Source organism: Sparus aurata, chromosome 3, assembly GCF_900880675.1.
Source record: "Sparus aurata chromosome 3, fSpaAur1.1, whole genome shotgun sequence".
NCBI classification, from domain to species: domain Eukaryota; kingdom Metazoa; phylum Chordata; class Actinopteri; order Spariformes; family Sparidae; genus Sparus; species Sparus aurata.
In genome coordinates, this window is record NC_044189.1 from 5,183,213 (window position 1) to 5,196,994 (window position 13,782).

Consider the following 13,782-nt stretch of genomic DNA (forward strand, 5'->3'; position numbering starts at 1 on the left):
ACCTTTTCAACACTGTTTCCTGTATTTATTGTTTATAAAAGTTCAATCCAGGATGTTTGCTTCTGACCTGCAGCTCCTGACAACAGCACAGAGCTCTCTGAGCAGCTGAATCCAGAGACCTGAATGACAAACACACTCAGTGACTCTCCTGGTGACACTTTATTTAGTTTTGCAGAATTATAAGACAACAATGCTTCTTGTGTTGAAGTTAAGGTATATAAAAAAGGACTGATTGAAAAGGTGGGACTCTTCTATGCTCTATGACTTTGATTGGTTATTTTATTGATCGTTGTTTCTGTAGAATTCATACTCAAAACAATCAGGCGACAGCATGTGACCAGACTTTAGATACAAACTATTCTATTTCTAACTTTACAACTTTTTCATTGATCAGTTTATAGACACTTCAATATATAACCTGAACATTCAGTATTCTCACAGAGGATTTAAATGAGGAGACTGATATCAATGTGAACTCTGAGCAGAGTTAGCTCCCAGACATGGTTAGCTTAGCTTAGCATGAACACATGAGCTGAGGTTTACACAAATTAAATGTACAAGCAACACTACAACAATAATAGAAATGACTCAGAGAATGTGATTAAATGTCTTTATAGTACTCTAATTAAAATCACCTGTTCATCCTTTTCTGACATCTACAATTGCACTGTAAATCTATAGAAAGTTAATTTATAATGCTAATTTGTTCACATGGGTTGATTAGATTTATTTCAGTTGGTAAAGTGTTCTGAACCGAGCAAACTTTAAAACAACTTTATGGAAAACTATTTTGTTAAAAGTGTAACCGAGCATGTTTTAGAAGTGAGGGCTCGTTTCTGGCGCTAAATGAAGACAAGATGGGACTGTTGCTAGCGGCTAGCATTGCTAACTGCTAATCAGGAGGGGAGGTTGGACGTTGACACTGCTGCTGTAGGACGGAGGAGTCGGTGTTGGACCGAGCCTCAGGAATTGAAATTGCTGGATCGCTTTTCCGTGGTTGGGTGAGTATCCTGACTCTGGTTATTTTTATATGACTCACGCATGCGCACCATCACTGTTACCAACTGAAACAGTACAAAAAGTATTACTATTGTGAAGGTTTCTGATGTGTGTGATTAAAAAAAGGAGAAAGATATGAGCCACAAGTTTAAAACAGTTTATTATTGCTAAATCCTTGTTTGAGGGCGTCACTGTTCGGATGTTTAATGTTAAAAAACTCAACATAAGTCAACATAAAGTGAAACATGGGATTGGTCGATGTGGAATGAGGCAGATTTTTTATGCAAACAGGTAACAATATGTCAGGTAATTTAAAAAAAATTAAGACAGAGCATTATTTCTTTCACAATGAAAAACAGTAAAGCTCTAATTTCCATTCTGGACTCACTCAGTGAATTCAGTTGATCTCATGCTACAACTGAAGGGTGGTGTAATAAAGACACAGTTCAGACACACACATACATTAAATTAGGGATGGGGCTGATCCTATCCAGTATCGGAATCGGCTCCAATACCAACGTAATTCATGGATCAGAAATTTCCGATCCGTGAGCCATGTCCGTGCTTTAACGTTGTCTGCTGAAATGACTCCACAAGTGATTCCTGCCGGCTAGTTTGCTAGCTGGCTGCAAACTGTGGAATGGATTTCCTCAACGAAGGCGTGGCTCAATGAGACACAGTTATGAGACATGCCCCCTTCAGGAAATCCATGCTGCAGTTTGCAGCCAGCTAGCATTGAGCAGCACTGTGGCTAGCCAACATGTCCGCTGTGTGGAAATATTTTACACTGGAAACACCGCAAAGCAAGACAGCAAAATGCAATGTTTGCAAAGCCATTATTCAGAGAGACGGAAGCTCCCTCGTGACGTACAACACACTGACGCTACTAAACATTTAAAAAAGCACCACATGAAAGAGCGTGAGTAAATTTTTAGCCAGGGGGCAGAAAGACGAAAGGAGCCGTCAGGAATCACTTCCGGAGTCATTCCAAAAGCAAGGTAAACTCCCAGCAGATAACGTGAAAGCAGAAGGGATTACCGAGAAGTTGCTCAACTTCATCGTACCCGATGAAGTACCGTTATCAGTGATGGAAAACGCGGGATTTCGCACCCTGATTGAACACTTGCAGCCACGGTATAGTTTACCATCCAGGAGATATTTATCAGAGACTGCGCTGCCTGAACTATACAAGTGGAGTGTCATCCACGTTAGCTGAGAAGTTAAACAGAGTTCCAGCCCTGAGCTTTACAACAGATATTTGGACTTCAGTTGACTGCCCAATGTTGCTGATAAGCCTCACAGTGCACTAGGTTGACTCAGATACACATGGCCTCTGTGGTGCGGTGCTTGTGCAGGGGTTCACACAACCGAGCTACAATCGCAGCCTCCATTACAGAGAGATGTTAAATCACTGGGAGATCCCTTTGGAAAAAGTACAAGTCATTCTACGGGACAATACAAGTAACATGAAGGCTGCGATGGAAGACATGGCAGTTCCTAATCTGGGCTATTTTGCTCACACGCTGCAGCTTGTTGTGCTCGAGGGGCTGATGTCACAACGCAGCATTAGTGATGCATTAGCAAACAGCAGGAAGATCGTAGCACATTTCAAGCATTCACAACTCGCACAGTCTCGCTTGGAAGACCTGCAGCATGAAATGCAAGGTGCTGGAACCACGGCCACCCCAACTCAGAAGTTCAAACAATATGGAACAGCTCCTTCTATATGATCAAGAGCCTTCTGAAAGAGAAACGGGCTCTCTGTGCATATGCTGCCGACCACAACTTACCGGCAAAACTGTCAGCCAATGAGTGGGGTTTTCTGGAAAAAACAGTGACAGTGCTGGCCCTTGTAGGAGTTAAGCAGGAAAATCAGCTCAGCGACCTCCACTGGAGCCGACGTAATCCCAGCCGCGACCGATTTAACACACCTGCACGCCGAGGAGAGCAGTACTGTCATGTCACTGTCACTGGATGAAAAAAATGAAAAGCACGCTCCTCCGAGCTGTCAGCAGGCAATTCAGCAGCATTGAAAGTGAACCACTCAACGCTGTTGCCACTTTGGTGGACACTCAGTATGAGGATAAGTGAGGCATATTTGTATTAATGCCTTATTTATTAATGTTGGCCTAGTTTTAAACTGAAAAAGTTAAATCCTGCTAAACCAGAACTACATTGATTGAGTTGATTGATTGTTAATGTGGCCTACAATTAATTGGATAAGGGGGAGGTCTATGTGCATGTGTGTGGCTGTGTGCATGCGTGCAGGCTGGGTTCTTGCAGCAGCAACAAATAAGTTGTACTCAACCTATTTCACTTTTGTGTCAGATTCTTTACGGGTGGAGAAACTGCCAGGAGGGCGAAGGCACTGCACTGCTCAGGGCATCAGCTGATGAGGCAGGGCCAGCAGAAAAGGTTGCTCGCATGGAAGCTCTTCCAAGTACTTGTTCTCCTCCAAGCACAAGTAAGAGCAGCTTCAGCAGCAGTGGCGGTTCTAGACCAGTTTTAATAGGGGGGCCAGGTTGGGGCCGGCTTTTTTGTTAGGGGGCACACACAACCTAGAAAAAAGGATAAATCCCTCATTCAGACAAAGCAGTGTTTACAATTTCAGCAATTTTGATTGGGTAGTAAACTGCTGAGACACTTTATTTCTGCCTTTCCCTTCAGAACAAAATCATTGCAAGAAATCTGTCATTGTATTATTAATGCAGACTCCCTGTCAGGGGGGCCACAGGGGGGTCCAGACTCAGAGTTACGGGGGCACTGGCCCCTGTTGCCCCCCCCCCCCCCCCCCCTAGAACCGCCCCTGTTCAGCAGTCTGTACGACAGAATTCTGCAGGAGCATGATGAACCTGCAGGAGGTCCCCAGGCAGCGGTTGTCCAAATGCAAATGTGTTTGAAAGAACCAACGATGGGTGTGAAAGACAGCCCTTTCCAGTACTGGGCAAACAACCATGCTCGCTTTCCTCTCCTTTCTGCTGTTGCGGTAAAGTTCCTGAGTGCCGCTTCAGCCAGTGTGGAAAGTGAAAGACTGTTTGGCACGGCATCCAATATCGGGATGAAAAGAGGATTTGACATTTGAAAACCTTGATTTGTTGATGCTACAGGAGCCAGTGTACTTGATTTGTGCTGTTGCACACTGTTTTATTGATGGTGTGTGTAAGATGTTTACACTTATTGCACCTTTCTTTTATTTCAAATATTTGACATTTTTGTAATTTATTAAATATTGACAATCAATTTGAAACCCTTACAGTTGTATATTTGTTTCCAGGATGGAATTTTTCCTGTTAACAGGATTTCCTGTTTTTCTGATTTCCTTTTCTGACCTTATACTTACCTCAAGTTGCCTTTTGGGACATACATGCATACATACATGCACATCATACTTGCCTGTAGAGAGGAGTTTATTTCAGCCTCATATAAAATCAACAATGATGATAATAATAATATAAAGCAAACAGAGCTCTGGCATCCGAATAGTATCCGTACCAGCTGATATCCAAATTCAGGTATCGAGATCGGATCGGAAGCGAAAAAATGTGGATCAATTAAATGCATTAGGTTGTCCTTCATGATGTTGAATTGCCATCAAATACAAAAACCTCTATCTATACGTAGAAACACCTCTACATCTGAAACTACATTATATGAGTAAAAGAACTTCAGTTTATTTTGAGTTTAGCAAAGACCAAAGACCACAGGAAAACCTGTTGAAGAACTTTTACTCCTGTCTAAACCTCTCATCCCCACTGGAGGGAGCTAAAGACACAGTAATGGAAGGAAGGAGGTGTAAAGAGAAAACACCTCCTCCCTTTATTCACACCATGAAGACCCAACTCCACTGTTTTGTGGATCAAACATGCTTCTCATCAGAACTTGAAGACCTTCATTTTCTTGCTTCTCTCAAGCCACTTTGCATTTTCAGGTAAGAGAACTTTCCTTGAACTACTTCCTGAAAGCAGTTTATGAAACACAGAACAGTTCAGCAGTAAACTAGTGACCTGAAGATGGAGGCTGCCTGTCTTTATATTTCAGATCAACCAGTCTGTCCAGCTCAGGGTTCAGATAATATGAAAACGAATTAGGACGTTCCTCTAGAGTTCTTGAATAACTTTGATTTGTGTTTAACTTTGGAACAAGCACAGATCAAAGTCTGTTGTCAGGAACATACTGTGGTCCAGCCACAGTATGTATTACTGTGATGTGTTACTGGAGGCTGTATGTTGTAAGTGTGGGGTGAAACATGGGAGACAGAGGACTTCAGAAGCATTCAGGCCTTGAAATAATGCCAAGATATTTTTAGGCTGTACTGTTGTGCTTCATGCAACATTAATAGTGATTTTGGGGTTAAATGTGGCTATCAATAATAATTAATGATTATCATAGTCCATGAGCCAGGACCCCAAATTTGGGCCTTTGGTATCATCTGGGGGGACAAAGTCTCATAGGGATTTTTGGCAAGCTATACACCCCGAGTACTAGAAAAATCTGGATAGCAGTGCAGGGGTGGTAGCGAAATCACTTTTTTTCAGCTCATAAAGTTACTAACCCCCTAAGATAAATTCCATTTATTAAATCTGGTGTATATCTGGTTCATGCTTATGGTAGGGATATTGTTAGTATTCTATAATATGGTGCTTGATATCGTTGGAATGATAATTTTTACATTGAATAGATATTTAAGAGACCCATGGTAATGAATAGAATATCATTAGATCTCATGCAGAGATTATTAGATGGTCTTTATAATCATTAACCAAAAAGTGTCTCAATTCAGCTGATACCATCACACAGTTCAACCACAAAACTCAGGTGTGACCTGTGGAGGAGCTTCACCTGAGGAGTCTCTAAAATGTTGACAGAAGGCTGTTTTTTGCCATAAATTTCTATTTTTCTTTGTCTTTATCATCATAGTTAAGATAGACAATTATTGATGTATGATTCATTCATGAGGGTGATTTATGGCTAATTCAGTTACCAGCAGATACCAGCATGAATGCAAGTCTTACCATCAAATGTCGCTCACTTGAGCTCAGAGACAGGCTTAGAAAGAAAAAACTCTTTCACTCTGACCCAATCTCTGACTCAAAGCTGTTTTGATATTTTTGTTTGAAATTACCGCAGTTATGTGAAAAAGGAAGAAAGTGACAGAGTTTACTGGGTTCTGTGATCGGGTCTGTTTTAAGGTAAGGATGTTGCAGAATGAACTGTATTATTCACTCTCTCTCCTCCCTTTGCCAGGGTAAAAAAACAGGGAACAGTTGATCCAGCTCGGTCCTTCACTCACTCGTCTTCATCAAATCAAGATGAGAACGTTATTGTTGTTGCTTCTCTTCTGTCACGTTGCATCACCAGGTAAGATCACATTTTAAATCTTTAAACTCTTTAAACTTCACAGTCCACTCGACTGTTTTACACCAAGATTAATTCAACTTTTGCTTCAACTTGATCAGACTGTTTGAACTGAATCACACTGACTTCATCATATTTCTGAGTGGTGATGATGAGTGTGTGTTCAGACTGAATGGAGGCTGTTTGTTCTGCACATTACATTCAAAACGTTGCAATTTGTTCCTTTGCAGCAAACACACATACTTTATATCATATTTGTATTTTCAGTTAGCATCATATTTATGATCAGTGTTGTTTATAAGCTCTTTTGTTATTCCTGCAGTGCTACACTCCCTGAAGTTTTTCATAACTTCATCAACTGGAATTCCAAACATCCCAGAGCTAGTACTGACAGTAGAAGTTGATGAAATTCCAACTGTGTACTGTGACAACAGAACGCTGGATGTAAAGGACATTGTTAAATTGTTCTTCATAAAGTATCCTGAGCGGTTGGAGTGGTACAGACAAAGATGTTTCGATTTTTTTCCAAACTTCTTCAAATCCTTCATTCACAGTTTGATGCGTCTCTACAACCAAACTGGAGGTACAGTATGTAACATGTTATAACCTGTTTAACTTTTTACTGTTCTGCATCTTAGTTGTAAAGTGACCCAGGGCCTCAAGATACCAATCAGTTCAAACTCTAACATCATTTTACACATAACCTGAAATAGAGATTCATGTAAAGTAAACCATCATATCAGTTTGTCTTCAGTGGTCCAGCCACTACCTGTCATTCATCATGTCAACATTAATCAGCTGCTAGTTAGACTTGTTGCTGAAGCTGTTCAACACAAACTAATGATAATAATCTGATTCATGAACACACGACTAAAAAACAGCAGTCATCACACAATGTACAATGTTTTTAAGATCATCTTTCTGCTGAATGTTTCATCTGTGAATCAGTGTTAATTACAGTCTCTGTCTCCGTCTCAGGTGTCCATGTTTTACAGAGAGTGAGCGGCTGTGAGTGGGATGATGAGACTGAAGAGGTCAAAGGTTTCTCTCAGTTTGCTTATGATGGAGAAGACCTCTTGAAATTGGATTTGAACACATTGACATGGATCCCTCTAAGACCTGAGGCCGTCATCGCCAAACCGATATGGGACGCTAATGAAGTCATGAAACAACACTATAAGACTGCTTTTACCCAGAATTATCCACAGCGGCTGGAGACTTATTTGGAGTATGGGAGGAGCGTTCTGCTGAGAAAAGGTAGAATCACCTGATCGACCGATATGGAGTTTTTAGGGCCGATGCCGATACCGATTTTTTTTTCATCAGCCTTAGCCGATGACCGATATGGACTGCCAATTTTCTTGAGCCGATATTTGGAGCCGATGCTACTTTTGCTTCCTCAATTTACATCATAACAATTACACAATGATGTCAACAAATGTTACTAGTCTCAATTTTAAAAAAAGGAACATTTATTGAAATTAAAAAAGGTGCAGTAGAACAAGAACAAGGAAACTATATTTAACAAATATTAAAAACAGGTGAGGTAGAACAGTGCTCAGTGAAATGCTGCCACACTGGATTGGTTTTCTGCTCTGCAATTTATTGCAGCGTCTCGAGCAACACGGAGCTGCCTGTGGACGCCTGTCTGTAAATAATGCCAGGTCGGCGAACGCAGCAGCCCGCATCAGCCAATACCGATACACAAAAACGCAAAAATCGGCCGATAATATCAGCCGGCCGATGTATCGGTCTATCACTACACCTGACCTGATGTAGTTTATCAGACACAGTGATCTTCATAAAAGCTGCTTAGGCTGAACTGTCAGTTGTAATGGTTACATTTGTTTCAGTCCTGACCAATTACATTCTTCTTTTGATGACATCACTCACATCAAAGCTCAGACTGTGATGTCACAGTTAGTTCAAAGAAAGGTTTTAGGGAAGTGAAGTTTACACAGTTTCAGTGTATCAAAATAGAAATAGTTCCACTGAACATTGACACTGTGATTGACGACCTGACTGTGAATCATAAGAACAGACAGACATTGTTCTTCTCTGACTGTAGTGAGTGTCTTTAGTGGTGGTGTAGTTCCCTCCTCTGTCTGTATACAGATCATGTGGAGGCTGTGTAGCAGATGTGTTGTTATGTACCCTGTCATTATTACACTGTGGTCTGGATACATGGATCACGTGACTTGGCCACCATCAACACTGTCCTCCTGTTTTTTTTTTAAAAACTAGCGCAGTGCCCGTAACAAAAGTGTATTCCTATAAAAAAGTGGGAGGTTAAGCAGCTTTTTCATGGATGGCCAAATGAGGCTGTGTTTGAAGGTGGGACGTCAGGGATATTTAGGTTTGTTGTGAAATCCGATATTCCAGGGTATAATTGGCTGTTTTTGACTATTTTTGATTTTGCCATTATATTTCACCTTAAAAACTATTTACTTGGTGTTATTATGTTCAGCACAACCTCACATGTGTGACTGTACAGTTATTTTTTTTATTTTGTTTTTATAACACAGTGGACCTAAAATCACAAAAAACATAAAATAGTAGAAAAGTTAGATTTTTTTTTACTGTGAAAACCACAAATAAACATATTTACAACAAACCATTTTTTTTTTACTTATAATGCAAATATAAATTGTTGTTTGCTAAATTTGTGCATACATTTAAAACATTTACAAAGTTATATGTAACTATTTACATTTAAATGCAGGCAATGCTCAGGTCTGCCTGTGTTCCTTAAGAGCTGCACTGCCTGCTCCACATTCAGCATCTTCTCATTGTTCTGACTCATTAAACGAAAAACCGACTCCACTACACACTAAACACACTACACCAAACACTACATAACACACTAACTACACACTCCAAACACGCTAAATGTAACAAATCTCTCAACTCTCAATATCGCTGTCCGACCGTCGTTGCCTGTCAATCATCCGCCTAGGTCCCTCCCACAACTTCCTGTTCCTCAACAACCAAACTTGCTGCTTGGACACTTTCGTGACAAAAGCCCGTTTTTACCGTTTCTTTCTGCACCAGACACAAAGCAAACGTGACGGCAATGTTCGCGAAAAAGCGTGGCGGACATTATTTACCCAAGGTCCGGTTTTGGGCGTGCCGATGCGTCCGGTCCGCCGCCTTGGGAGGTGGGCCGTGTAGCTAGCTGCTAGCTAGCGGCTAGCTACACACAAACATCCACAGATTCCGATTCCACTTTGTTGTCCGCGCGTCTCCGGATCTCCTCAGACCCGAACAGACTCGGTCCGGACTCGTTTAATCTCATTAATCCACAACAGTCAGTTTAGATGCACAGAACAGAACGGACCGAACCGCCGGCAAAATCCCGGTCCAGCTCACTGCAGGTATAAATCCGCTTGTTTCTTCAGGTATGTCGTGGGCTTGAGCTCTGCAGTGATTGGCTCTGGTGCGCACGTGACTGTGGTGGCTCCGGTGGACAATGCTCGGTGGAATTTGTAAAGCATTTATGAAATAATTCATTCACGGTATCATTGCAGTCCAAACAAATGCTTAGATGCACACCACTGAACCACGCAGCAGCCATGTTGAAAGTCTCTGGTCAGTGTGATCCTTATCCGCAGAGATATTTGACCAACAGACACACACACACACACACACACACACACACACACACACACACAGCAGACAGACAGACAGAGATTCCTTGTATTTATAGATAGATGAGTGTTTAGTCGGCCGACACTATTACAAACTGTCACAAGCACATGACTTGATTCACATCATGCTGCTGGTTTCACACTATTCCCCTGATCAACAGTTTGCAGCAGTGATGTAACAACAAACAGTATTGAAACAAAATAGTGCAGACGAAGGATGTATATGATGCACCATTTTTAATATTCTAAAAGGTTTGCAGATGTTTTTAGGAACAAAATGCATCCAATACATTTGTTCAACATTTACTTGAAAGCACTTTCACACCTTCTGTTTGATTCCAAATGTAATTTCTTCATCTTTCTTTTACCTTGTTTCTTTTCGTCTCTCTCCTCTTTAATATCTCTCTCTTTACTCTCCAGAGCTTCCCTCAGTGTCTCTCCTCCAGAAGACTCCCTCCTCTCCAGTCAGCTGCCTCGCTACAGGTTTCTACCCTCACAGAGCCTCACTCGTCTGGAGGAAAGATGGAGAGGAGCTTCATGAGGAGGTGGACCACGGAGAGATCCTCCCCAACCACGATGGAACCTTCCAGATGAGTGTTGACCTGAACCTTTCATCAGTCACACCTGAAGACTGGACGAGGTACGACTGTGTGTTTCAGCTCTCTGGCGTGAACGAGGAAATCATCACCAAACTGGAGAAAGATTGGATCAGAACCAATGAAGGTAAGAGTGAGATCAGAGGATGCTGAAGGGGAGTGCATGGGAACAACAACAAAAACTGTAATAATAAACTAGATAACTGTTTTAATTTGTTCTAACCTGCTTCATCTGCAACAGTTTTAATTTATTGTATTCAACAGTGAAGCCCAGTAACATGACCGTCCTCGTCACTGCTGCAGTGGTTGTTCTTGCTCTCATTCTCATCAGTGCTGCTGGATTCATCGTTTACAAAAAGAAGAAAGGTGAGAAAGAAGACTTCAGGACTTTGATTTCAGTCTCTCAGTTTCAGTTGAAAAATTGAAACAAGCATCAGCATCATCATTTCAGTTAGAAGCCACAGTAAACTCTGTAATGCTCGGAGCCTGTGAGTCATGATAAAGTCACTACTGAGATGATGCTGAAGAAGAGTAATAAGAAAATAACCTTGCGATCGTGTCAGACCTCTTCTTCTGTTTCACTTCAAATCTCATGTGTCATGGTTCATAATTTGATGTCTTTGTGTTGTGTCTTGTTTTGTCTTACGTCTTGTTTCTTTCCCCTTCCCCTTGAATGTTTGTCTCCCTCTTTCTGTCAGTGTTGTTCCTCTGTGTCTTCCCCTCATTATTTCTCTTGTCCTGCTCTCTTCTCTCTCTCCACCTGTTCCTCGTTCTCTAATCATGTCTGTGTACTTAAGCCTTGGTTCCCCATATACTCTGTCAGTTCATTGTTGGTCTTTGTGTGATGTCTCCTTGCGTTCCTTGTGTTTCTGCTCGCTTCTCTGGTTTTGGTATGTTTTGGATTTTGATTTTCATTTGCTACTTTGCTTTTTTTTCCTTTTTACTAGTGTGTATAAATAGCTCCCTTGTTTTTTTGCATTCAGCTGTTCGTTCCTCCTTATCCTGCCTCTCGTGAGTCTGCATTTGGGTCCACCTCCTACTTCCTTTATCCCCTGATATTATGTCAGTCTTTGCTGATGTTGGGGTTTTTGTTTGCCCTGTTAGCTTTTCTTGTTGGCCTGTTTGACTGCTTGTTCCTCTTTGACATAAAATTTATCAGCTGCCATGCTGACTAGTTTTGGGCTGAATTCCATAGAAACTTTATCACATCCTCATGAGCTGTTGCTTCCCGGCACTATGCCCACTTCCTCATCATACTTCTGCCACTCAGCACATTCTTGCAGGCTCTGGGCTGTGTGATCCTTCCTCTCGCGTGACTGTGAATAAAACAACAAGCATTAAGCATTAATAAGCATAATCTTGGTCTGGCTGCTCCTGGGTAATGTCTGGTCAAAGGACAATAAAATGGACAAATGGGACTCGAGGAAATCAAACTGTTGTGCTCACCTCTCATCATCGGGGCATAAAACTGTTGATGTGAAGCTAAATTATCATTTTCCCATTGTCACTGAAATCTCTTCTGGAAAAATATATACCAGGAAAAAATGTTTGACATGATGTGGAATTAGATTAGAATAATCTAATCCTGATAAAAAATTGAACATCTCCTTCAGAGAAAATATATTTAACCTATTTATAATCAACAAATAAAAGATGGCATCATCAAGACAGGTTACATCACTGTGCTGCTGTTTAGGCTGCTGCAGGCTGCAAATGTCAACAGGTAGTAGTTGTTTCTTAAAGGCGTGTCAGTGCAGGATAAATGGACTAACAGTGTGTTTGTCCTTACAGCTCCTGACAACAGCTCTAAACTCTCTGAGAAACTGAATGAAGACGCTTGCTTTACACAAACATTCTGGATGACTTCAAATGAGACGGCAAAAGTGTCGCATAAGTGATGATACAAAACGACATGGTGTGGTTGGTAGCAGCAAGTTACATGATTGACAGCGACCAAGGAACCCAAAACCTGTAGCCTGTTCCTGATAGGTGCTTTTCAATAAAATCCTTCCGTTTAACAAGTTTGTGACAACATTTGTTACAAAAATTGTGTGTTCATCTGCGAAGATTATCTTGAAACTTGTAAGAATCATAAACTCGTGTTTGTCACAGAGATTATTTTCTGCATTTCTTTTTACAATCTAATTCAAAATTCTCATAGACTTCTTGTGGAGGGAACCAGGGCGATGCTAACTTCAGGGTTAGACTCCAAACATTGTTTATTGCTGCATCACTCTATAGATGGAGAATATGGAGTTTGGTCTGTCATGGAGCCAGTGTGTCTCTCGTATGAGCGGTGAGCAGAGTGGGAGATGTATATTGATAAATTTACAATTATGAACTTATGAGACTAAACATGTAAATTCCTTTACATTGATGAACATGAATGAATGTTAAACTCAAATGTATTCTTTGTTTTTGTGCTGATGTTTGTTTTTTCAATTAAATCCTCACATTTTAACAAGTTTGGTCCACATGCTCATTTGTGACGACACTTCAATATATTACCTGAACATTCAGTATTCTCACAGAGGATTTGAATGAGGAGATTGATATCAATGTGAACTCTGAGCAGAGTTAGCTCCCAGACAAGGTTAGCTTAGCTTAGCATGAACACTGAAGTTAGAGATTAAACAGAGAGCCAGTATCTCTGTTAAAGGAGCCTTCTGACAACTAAACAGCTGACTGACTGATGTCCTGTAACGCTTCACCTGTGAGGAGGTCATAAGATACGTTTAGAAAGAAAGAGAAACAAACTGAGACTGAGAGACTCAGAGTGAGATACATGTTGAAACATGTTTATTCACAGTAGTGATCTGAGCTGATGGTTAACACAAATTAAATGTACAAGCAACATAAAACAATAATATAAATGACTTAAACACAGAGGAACCCTGAGAGAAAATGATTAAATGTTACTATATAATACTCTAAATAATCAATATCACCTGTTTCTGTGTGATTCCTGACTGTTTGCTGCTCATCCTTCACTAACATCTACATGGTAATACTTAGAAATCTGTCTGCTTCATCATAATCAATGTTAATTAATATTGTTAATTGGTAGCAGCACGTTACATGATTGACAGCAACCAAGCAACCCAAAACCTGTAGCCTGTTCCTGATAGGTGCATGGAAATATGTGATGTCACATGTTTTCCCCCATTAGAGCTCTGCCCACTTCA

General features: G+C 40.9%; 1 protein-coding gene across 1 annotated transcript; it reads left to right on the forward strand.

The window, feature by feature from the left end:
- Positions 1–4,807: 4,807 nt before the first annotated feature.
- LOC115578665 (major histocompatibility complex class I-related gene protein-like) lies at positions 4,808–13,061 on the forward strand. The gene is made up of 7 exons (XM_030411743.1): positions 4,808–4,927; positions 6,244–6,357; positions 6,677–6,937; positions 7,333–7,611; positions 10,422–10,724; positions 10,862–10,963; positions 12,389–13,061. The coding sequence occupies exons 2-7, from the start codon at positions 6,309–6,311 to the stop codon at positions 12,493–12,495; spliced, it is 1,101 nt and encodes a 366-aa protein (XP_030267603.1). The 5' UTR covers positions 4,808–4,927; positions 6,244–6,308; the 3' UTR covers positions 12,496–13,061.
- Positions 13,062–13,782: the final 721 nt, after the last annotated feature.

Bases quoted from the DNA above. Each gene is read 5' to 3' on its own strand.
- LOC115578665 (XM_030411743.1), top strand. From the start codon at position 6,309: ATGAGAACGTTATTGTTGTTGCTTCTCTTCTGTCACGTTGCATCACCA. The intron at 6,938-7,332 runs GTACAGTATGTA...TCTCCGTCTCAG, and splicing joins TCTCTACAACCAAACTGGAG to GTGTCCATGTTTTACAGAGA. The intron at 10,964-12,388 runs GTGAGAAAGAAG...TTGTCCTTACAG, and splicing joins CGTTTACAAAAAGAAGAAAG to CTCCTGACAACAGCTCTAAA.